Source organism: Hippoglossus hippoglossus, chromosome 22 (assembly GCF_009819705.1).
Source record: "Hippoglossus hippoglossus isolate fHipHip1 chromosome 22, fHipHip1.pri, whole genome shotgun sequence".
Lineage (NCBI taxonomy): Eukaryota > Metazoa > Chordata > Actinopteri > Pleuronectiformes > Pleuronectidae > Hippoglossus > Hippoglossus hippoglossus.
This window is the reverse complement of record NC_047172.1, coordinates 205,490-215,325: the sequence shown is the minus strand read 5'-3', so window position 1 is coordinate 215,325 and position 9,836 is coordinate 205,490. Positions and strand designations below refer to the sequence as shown.

Sequence of the window (9,836 nt, the reverse complement as noted above, 5' to 3'; positions counted from 1 at the left end):
TTCAGGAAGACTCCTCTGCAGTGGAGTCAATCTGTTGGAAACAATAAGCAACTAGAGTCGACATGACACAAAGAAAACTTTATTATCTACAATCTGGTGGACAGAGGTGAGGACATGACAACATGTGACACAACACGCCGTACCTTCATATCCCGTCATGCCGAGCAGTTAAATTCAAACAGCAGGTAGTTAACTTCATTTCAAAGAGTGAAACACGTTTACACATTATTCAGTGATATGTTAAAGAAAACTGCTCCAGATCAGTCCAGTCCAGATGAATCCAGTCCGTTGGTCCCAGCCAGTCATTTAAATTTGATAAAAACAGTGAGTTGAGTCCGGTTCAGTTGAATCCGGTTCGGTCCCACAGTGACGTCACGTGTCGAGGTCGTTTCATGCGGACGAGTCAAACATGTTTGTATTAGAACGTGTGGCCAAAAGTCTGTGGACAGAATGTGCTGCTGTAGTTTCTGTGGTCACATGATCACGTTTATCAATCCTCATCACAAGGTTCATTTAAATAAAACACGTACAGGCAGCGTGACCACTTCAAGGACACGACTAAAACAAAAAAACACTTGACTTTTCATGGTTAAAATGAAATTTCTCCTCCTCACAAGAACTTCTATCTTTGTGGGAACTGGTTTAGATCTATTTTAATTAGTGTCCTACGTGTGTGAGTCCAAATTAAGTTTCTCCACCCGCCTGCTGCTGCTCAGAGCCACTAAGTGAGTGTCCCTCTCTGATCAGCTGACTGATGAGCTCAGGCACAGATCCAATCAGGTGAGAGGAGGAGGAGAGCTGTGATTGGTCAGTCAGACATTAATGACCACATCATCGTCATCTTCGTCCCTCACCTCCTCCTGTAACGTGTCCATCGACTCCCTCCTCCTCCTCTCCCCTCCTCCCTCAGCATCCTCCTCCTCAGGGCCCCCGTGGGGCCCGATGATGTACCTGTAGTCTCCCCCGATGGCGAGCTCGGCCCCAGATGCCACCATCAGCCAGTGTTTCTCCTCGTCCCCCGCCCGCTGCTGCCAGGGGACGCTCCAGCTGGACGCTGCTGCCTCCCTCTCTCCTCCCCCTCTCTCCCTGCCTGGCTCCCCCTCCTCCCCCTCCAGGTTAACGTAGAGTAGAGGCTCCTTCTGTGGGGGGGCAGGGGACAAGCTGCGCCACAGCACCTCCAACTGGCCGACCAGATGTTGGAAACTGGGACGACACTTAGGAACCGGACTCCAGCAGCTGTGCATGATGTCATAACTCACCAACGAAGAAGAAAAGACACACTTAGTCGAGACGCTAACGCTAACGCTAACCCGAACAGATGATGAAGTGATGAAGTGATGATGTCACACTCACATGTCGTTCCTACAGTCTGGAGGTTTCTTCAGTCGTTCACCTTTGATCAGAAACTCGTAGATCTCAGAGTTCTCCACCCCGGGGTAAGGTGTCTGACCACGAGTCATGATCTCCCACATCGTTACGCCGAACGCCCACTGAAACACACACAGATGGTGCGTAACGCTGATAAACTACATCACACCAGTATCATCATACAGGGGTTATACACATAACTATTTCATTAAAATGAGTAATGTTACAATTTTTACCGTGTGTGTGTGTACGTACGTGTGTGTACGTACGTGTGTGTACATACGTGTGTGTGTGTGTGTGTGTGTGTGTACACACCACGTCGCTCTGTGTGGTGTACAGGTTGTCAGCCAGACTTTCCAGAGCGATCCACTTCACCGGCAGTTTGGAGACGGAGCCTTGTCTGTAATAATCTCCACTGTAGATTTTCTTTGAGAGACCGAAGTCTGCGACACACACCATCAAGTTCTCATCCAGCCTGACACACACACACACACACACACACACACACACACACACACACACACACACACACACACACACACACACACACACACACACACACACACACACACACACACACACACACACACACACACACACCTATTTGAACCCCAACACAACACCTATTATACTTTTTCTTGACAGTTTACATATACAATGGTAATTTCTAAACTAGGGCTTAGTATCACAGCTGATTTCCCAAATCGATTCGATTCTAATTATTCTGATAAATAATATTGTCATCATTTTGAAACAATTTCATAGCATTGAAATAATGATAATATTAGAGCATAATCCTGCACGTCCACCCTTCCAAAGAGCAATGAACTTTGAATTCTTAAGAATATTCAGTCTGACATTTGAATTAGAATTACTATAATTTTCTCAAATAAAACAAATAAAATAAACCACACAACCCAGACAATAAATAAAATGGACTTAACAAAAGATGGTCTTAAATAAATATTAAAACAGGGTTAATGTAACCAGCTGTAAACAGGAGGGTTATGTTTTAGATCATAATGTGTTTAAATACATGTCTCAAACAAACACAAAGTAAACATCAGTTAAAGTGAGCTCAGGTCAGTGAATGTGGAGGACGACACTCAGACACGATACAAACCAACTGCTGCTTCTGCTCTGATCCTGAAGCAGCGGAGCTGATCGTCATGGTAACCCTGTATTCACACTTATTGTTGCCACTGTTCAACATTTACCGCTTCATTCAAGATAAGTTCTTCTCTCTCATCTGCGCCTCACTCTGTTTGTGTGAGTGTAAACTCCGCCTCGCTCCCCGACTCGCTTTAATGCACAGCTGAAACCTGATAACATCATTTATTTTCTGGCTGTATATAACCTGTAGCTGTATATAACCTGTAGCTGTACGTAACCTCTGGCTGTATATAACCTCTGGCTGTATATAACCTGTAGCTGTACGTAACCTCTGGCTGTATATAACCTCTGGCTGTATATAACCTGTAGCTGTATATAACCTCTGTACGTAACCTCTGGCTGTATATAACCTCTGGCTGTATATAACCTCTGGCTGTATATAACCTGTAGCTGTACGTAACCTCTGGCTGTATATAACCTCTGGCTGTATATAACCTGTAGCTGTACGTAACCTCTGGCTGTATATAACCTCTGGCTGTATATAACCTGTAGCTGTATATAACCTCTGTACGTAACCTCTGGCTGTATATAACCTCTGGCTGTATATAACCTCTGGCTGTATATAACCTCTGTACGTAACCTCTGGCTGTACATAACCTCTGGCTGTATATAACCTATATAGCGTAGGTCAAAGCAGTGTTTGAGTGAATTTGCAGCAAGCTGATTGGTGGACACACTCACATGCAGTTTCTGGCGGCGAGGTCTCTGTGGATGATGTTCCTGCTGCTCAGGTACTCCATCCCCCGAGAGATGTCCAACATGAACTGCACCAGTGTCTGCAGGGACAGGTCCTGATGGAGGGGGCAGGAGGACGAGGTCAGGACAGACATCACTTGTATAAACTCAAAAATGATACAATCATTTTGACATGATTGTATCATTAAAGCTCCACAAACATCCAACACATGTAACCAATCATTCTCCTCAATCTGAAGCCAAGACATCTGGATCCCCTCCTAGTGGTAGATAAGTCACATCTTTTAACGCAGTCACCTTAATATGTGTGTCTTAAGGGGTGTGGTCTGCAGGTGGGGGTGTGGTCTATACGTGAGGGTGTGGTATACATGCAGGGGTGTGGTCCAAAGGTGAGGGTGTGGTCTATAAGTGAGGGTGTGGTCTGAAGGTGAGGGTGTGGTCTGAAGGTGAGGGTGTGGTCTTACAAACGGCTGCTCTCCCAGTCTGGACAGCAGCAGGAAGGTGTGCAGGTCTCCATGTTTCATAAACGGAAGAACCACCATCGGGATGGGTAGACGCTGACCTCGACGCCGGTGAAGACTCACTCCTAATAGACAGGACTATCAATCAAAGCTGCTGACCTTTGACCCCTGATTCACATGCCTGTGTGTGTGTCTTACCAATGAGTTGGATGACGTTGGGGTGATGGAAGTCCTTCATGTTGGCCGCCTCCTTCAGACACTGCTCGATGTCACCTGACGAGGTGATGTCAGCTGGGGGACCACACACACACACGCACACACACACACACACACACACACTTCAAACACTTTTCGTCCCAACAAGTCATCACAAACCCAGAGAAGACGGAGGTCTCACTCACATTTGAGGACTTTGACAGCCACTTTCTGGACAGACGTGTCCTCTGCCTTCAGGAAGGCCTCACGCACCGAGCCAAACTCACCTGCACAGGTACACACACACTTGGACCTGTGAGTATCTGACTTCTACTGTTGTGTTTGTTGTGTACAGAATGTTGTGTTACCTTTCCCCAGCATGTGTCCCAGTGTGATCAGCCTCTCTGGAATCAGGACATCCTGCAGTTTATTCTTCAGGTCATTGTTTATTCCCAGACTGTCCACTGGAGGGAGACACACATACACGACTGTAGATTCAGTGAAAGTTGTTTCAGGTGAACTTCACCTTGAATTTTTACACAGACATAACAACAGGTCTCACACTGACGCCATGTGACATCACAGCTGCTGTGACATGTGGAAGACAGACTCACGTTTCCACCTCTATACTCAGGCAGATGATGTGATTGGCTGACGAGCAGCAGGTGAACACAAACCCATTTGGTGAAGGTGTTTGTGTTGAGTGTAAACAGACTGAAGGTTAGAAACGACTCACGTGTCGACTCGGGCACAGCACAGTTTCTGCTGAAGGAGCGAGCGGCGGTGAAGGAGACAGAGCTCTCGGCACCTGGAGGCTTCAACGCCCACCTGAGGGCCGACACACACACACACACACACACACACACACACACACACACACACACACACACACACACACACACACACACACACACACACACACACACACACACACACACACACACACACACACACACACACACACACTTTCCCTTTTGTTAGCAGGTCACACACTTACACACACAGGTTAAACATGTCTGTTTGTCCGACTCTCAACACCTTCCCCCCTCTGTGGCTCTGAGCCCATTGGTTCCTACTGAAGACGTACATCTTTAAAACAAAAAGGTAAATTAACATCTGTTCCAGAGCGTCCTACCCAAACTGTGTCTCCTTCCCCCGGCGGCGAGCGAGGATGGCGAGCAGCAGACCCACCACGGTGGCCACAAACAGACAGAGCAAGAGGCCGACCCACATGTGACTCCGCTGGACCTGGAACTGCACTGAGGGACCAGCAGGGAATCAATAAGTCAACAATGACATTTCTCCTGTTTTATCATAAATAAACATACGTGTGTGGGATGCATGAAATGCAGTTTTACCCACGGACTCTTAGTTGATCCGCAAGTCAGGTGGGTAGGTTGGTAAAAATTGACATTTCTGATTAATAGCGGATCCAATTAGATGGGTCAGAGGACATTTAGTTTTCCTTTTAGCAGAAACATGGCCGCTCATTCCCACGGCTGCAGCACTTTGCAAAGAGACTCTTGTGCATTCCTGCAATGAGCGCTGCGACTGAGCGCTCATTGCAACCAGTCACATCATCGAGGCGGAGTCACTGAAATCCTGGCACAGTGGCTGTTACTTTATTTTTGTAATGTTCATGATGCAGATCTCTAATTATGAGAAAATAATTCCTTCCTGATGGGTGGATAAGTCAAGCGTACGTGCAGATTAGGATGGCATCAGAGCAACTGTAATAAATAAATATAAACACATACACACAAAAAAACGGTGTAGTGTACCTGAGGCCGGCAGCACCAGGACTGGGTGACTCCAGGGTCCACAACCCACTGAGGTGCAGGCCGACACCTGGAAGGAGGCATTAAGGAACCGACCTCCGCCTGAGAGCTGAGCCCAGTTCTCCTTAAACAGCAGAGGCTCCTGAAAACACACAGCAAGACATGAGACACCAGGACCAGGTCTAGATCCAGGACCAGGTCCACTCACTGGGCTTGCCGTCAGGTAAGTAAATGCTGAGTGGTCATCATTAACTGACAGAAGTTGGTAACAGTGATTTTTCAGCTTTAACCAATCAGAAGACGACTCTCACCTGATGTTCTCCCCCCAGAATCCACTGCACCTTGTAGGCAAGCAGGTTCCCCTGCAGCTCGTCCTCCTGAAGCATCGCCCAGTTCAGACTCAGCTGCTGCTCCGACAGGTCAAAGGTCAGGTTCCTTGGGGCTGCAGAGGGAACTGCACACAGGTCATACAGTCGTAAGATAAGTGACATCACAGGAAAATGTCCAGCTGTGACGTAACAGTGATGTCATCAAGCTACTGCTGATATCAGATTAGTGATATCTGATGTTTCCATGGTAACCAGGATAGACCTGTTACCAAGGAAACAACCAATGGGGATTTAACATACAAGAAATTCACCAGTTGATCACAGCGACCTCATTAAAAACAACCCTTGACGCTGTGCCCCCGCTAAAAAAGAAGAAAGTAAACCAGGGAGATTAGCTCCATGGTTTGATTCTCAAACACGTGTTTTAAAACATCACGGAAGCTGGAGAGGAAGTCAATATGATTTTCACCTGGCCTGGAAAGAAAGTCTGATAAATTACCAGAAAGCCAGAAGCTCCTATTATTCATTATTAATAGAAGAAAATAAGAACAACCCCAGGTTCCTCTTCAGCTCTGTAGCTGACAGAGAGTCACAGCTCAGCTGATCCATCTATTCCTCTGAGGAGCAATGATTTCATGAACTTCTTCACAAACTTAATACACACACACACACACACACACACACACACACACACACACACACACACACACACACACACACACACACACACACACACACACACACACACACACACACACACACACACACACACACACACACACACACACACACACACCTGTAGTGTTTACTAATGACATGAGAAACTTTACACTGATGACAACACGTTGAAGATGAGGGTTGATTAATGCTCACGGTCTCATGTGAACTTGACTGCGTCTCATCGCTCAAACCTCAGCTGAGGTCATGGTTGTTTTCAGGTGAATAAAAACTCAGGGACAGTTTGACGTGTTTAGGTGTGACATCACCTGTCTCACCTGACTCAGGTGTCTGGAAGTGCAGCCAGGGGGAGAAAGGAGACGCCCCCACCTCGTTCACACAGGAGACCCTCACACTGTAGTTGGAGTGACTCCTCACACCGGACAGGACGAGGAGGTGAGGAGGAACCAGAACCTTCTGCTGAGGGAGATCCCGCCTCCTAATGGACCGCCTCAACAGCTGAGGGGGAGGGTTATAGTTTATAACTTTCGGATCAGCTCACTCACAGAGAGTGTGTGTGGCTGTGTTACCTGGATGATGCAGGTGGACAGCTCAGAGTGACCTGTGAATACTGGTTTCCATGACAACGTGATGTTGTTGTCCACCATCCTCAGGACCTGGAGTTCGACCGGAGCAGCAGGCAACACTAAACCCCGCCCCCAAAGAGGTATGGTCCTATAAGAGCTGAGCGCGAGCAAACTGACAGGTCTGAACGACAGCTGATGTTCGGGCTGGAGGTCCGAGGCTACAGCCCCAAATCTTTTTAATTATATCTGTGTGGCGTTAACAGAAGCTAACAGACACTAAAAGAGGCTAATAGATGCTAACAGAGACTAACAGTGTTCTCGGGAGAACTCGCTGGTGTGAACTCACCTTTAATGTGAACTGTGCCGGTCCTGGACACTGAGATTCCTCTGGTGTTCTTTGCTTCACAGTAAAACTTGAAGCTGCTGTTTATTCCTGCAGAGGTCACAGGTCAAAGGTCAGAGTTTGACTGACATTAACACCAGTGTCACATCAGAAAACACCTGTTACGTGTTTCTCCTTCAGGGCCCTGAACTACGAAGCAGGATTTGTGGTCTTCAGGTTAACTTCAGGTTTAATTCAGAGTTTTCAGTCCTGTGAAAATCGTTCCATTGTTATCAGGGTAAATCACCATGGTAACCTATGCTGAACAGCGAGTGAGAGTGTGTGTGTGTGCGTGTGAGAGAGTGTGTGTGTGCGTGTGAGAGTGTGCGTGTGTGTGACAGTGTGTGAGACAGTGTGTGAGAGCGTGTGAGAGCGTGAGAGTGTGTGAGAGCGTGAGAGTGTGTGTGTGTGTGTGAGACAGTGTGCGTGACAGTGTGTGAGAGTGTGTGAGAGCGTGAGAGTGTGTGTGTGTGTGCGTGTGAGAGAGTGTGCGTGTGTGTGACAGTGTGTGAGACAGTGTGAGAGAGTGTGCGTGTGTGTGACAGTGTGTGAGAGTGTGTGAGAGCGTGTGTGCGTGTGTGTGACAGTGTGTGTGACAGTGTGTGAGAGTGTGTGAGACAGTGTGTGAGAGCGTGAGAGAGTGTGTGTGTGTGCGTGAGAGAGTGTGTGTGTGTGCGTGAGAGAGTGTGTGTGTGCGTGACAGTGTGTGAGAGCGTGAGAGTGTGTGAGAGTGTGAGAGTGTGTGTGACAGTGTGTGAGACAGTGTGAGAGAGTGTGCGTGTGTGAGACAGTGTGAGAGAGTGTGCGTGTGTGTGACAGTGTGAGAGAGTGTGCGTGTGTGTGACAGTGTGTGAGAGCGTGAGAGAGAGTGAGAGTGTGTGTGTGTGCGTGACAGTGTGTGAGAGCGTGAGAGTGTGTGAGAGTGTGTGTGTGTGCGTGACAGTGTGTGAGAGCGTGAGTGTGTGAGAGAGTGTGCGTGTGTGTGAGAGTGTGTGTGTGTGCGTGAGAGAGTGTGTGTGTGCGTGACAGTGTGTGAGAGCGTGAGAGTGTGTGAGAGTGTGTGTGACAGTGTGTGAGACAGTGTGAGAGAGTGTGCGTGTGTGAGACAGTGTGAGAGAGTGTGCGTGTGTGAGACAGTGTGAGAGAGTGTGCGTGTGTGTGACAGTGTGTGAGAGCGTGAGAGAGAGTGAGAGTGTGTGTGTGTGCGTGACAGTGTGTGAGACAGTGTGAGAGAGTGTGCGTGTGTGAGAGTGTGTTCATGTCCCTGAAAGCTGAAACTGGATGAGAGGGAGATTCGGGCAGAAATCTATAAAAATCAATAATTTTTCCCATAATGCACCTGGATGGTGAGCTGTCATGTTTTTGTCAACACCACACACACACTTTAAATCAGAAGATTGTCTCACCTTGGACATGGAGGACGGAGGGGGACAATCTGGCCTCTCCCTCCTGGACCCCCCCCAGCCACCACAGCACCTCTACTGGGTCGGGGGGGCCGACCGCCTCACAGGTGAGGTTGAAGGGCTCATTAGGGAATGTGGCCACATCCTGAGGTTCCTGGAGGAAGTGAGGAACACCTGCAGGAGGAAGAGGATGCACTTCAAAAGGGAAGGAGCTTCAATGCTTCCTAACTTATCTCCTTTAGCATAGGAAACATCAGACTCTCCTTTATGAAAGGAAAGGACAAAATGTCCCACAATTCATTGTGGCAGCAACAGTAAAAGTGACGTAACCTCCTAGTTTCACCTGGACACACCCACATAAATATAAAAGAAAAACACAGATCAGCTGTTTTATTCTCATGATCGAGAACTGAATCCTCACATTGGGCCTCATTCACTAACATGAATGCATTAATGTGCATTAATGTTCTTAATCTCCACACAAAATAAGTGTGTGTGCACCAGCCGATTTTGTTCTCACCACCTTGCATATGTTTGTGAGTCAGAATCATTCTAAAATCGACAGGCGCGTGTCTGCTCTCTGCAATTAACACACTGCCACGCCTCTATTTGTCCATATAAGGACATCTGTTTGTCATGAAGAGGCGGTGCTGAACAGTTGAAGTTATAAGAGAGAAAAGATCAAAAACAGCAGAAACTGAAATAATTGTGTCGGAAGTAGAAGACACAAAAGACACTTTTCTGTAGCGTGTCCTCCGGAGTGACGATGTTTATCCCTGAGGCGCTGAATGCTGTGCGACTCCTCTG

The 9,836-nt window shown here is 47.6% G+C and overlaps 1 protein-coding gene across 1 annotated transcript in view; it reads right to left on the bottom strand.

The window, feature by feature from the left end:
• Window positions 1-400: 400 nt before the first annotated feature.
• Window positions 401-9,836, bottom strand: part of tyro3 (TYRO3 protein tyrosine kinase) — a 12,851-nt gene continuing 3,415 nt past the window's right edge. Inside the window, exons 4-19 of the mRNA XM_034575784.1 lie at window positions 9,033-9,203; window positions 7,591-7,677; window positions 7,248-7,363; window positions 6,996-7,176; window positions 5,983-6,125; window positions 5,675-5,813; window positions 5,029-5,152; window positions 4,630-4,721; window positions 4,262-4,357; window positions 4,100-4,180; window positions 3,897-3,989; window positions 3,702-3,823; window positions 3,223-3,332; window positions 1,684-1,843; window positions 1,354-1,490; window positions 401-1,254 (exon numbers count right to left, since the gene is read on the bottom strand). Of these exons, the coding sequence (XP_034431675.1) occupies window positions 813-1,254; window positions 1,354-1,490; window positions 1,684-1,843; window positions 3,223-3,332; window positions 3,702-3,823; window positions 3,897-3,989; window positions 4,100-4,180; window positions 4,262-4,357; window positions 4,630-4,721; window positions 5,029-5,152; window positions 5,675-5,813; window positions 5,983-6,125; window positions 6,996-7,176; window positions 7,248-7,363; window positions 7,591-7,677; window positions 9,033-9,203 (2,294 nt within the window). The 3' untranslated portion in view covers window positions 401-812. The remainder of the gene's footprint in view (window positions 1,255-1,353; window positions 1,491-1,683; window positions 1,844-3,222; window positions 3,333-3,701; window positions 3,824-3,896; window positions 3,990-4,099; window positions 4,181-4,261; window positions 4,358-4,629; window positions 4,722-5,028; window positions 5,153-5,674; window positions 5,814-5,982; window positions 6,126-6,995; window positions 7,177-7,247; window positions 7,364-7,590; window positions 7,678-9,032; window positions 9,204-9,836) is intronic.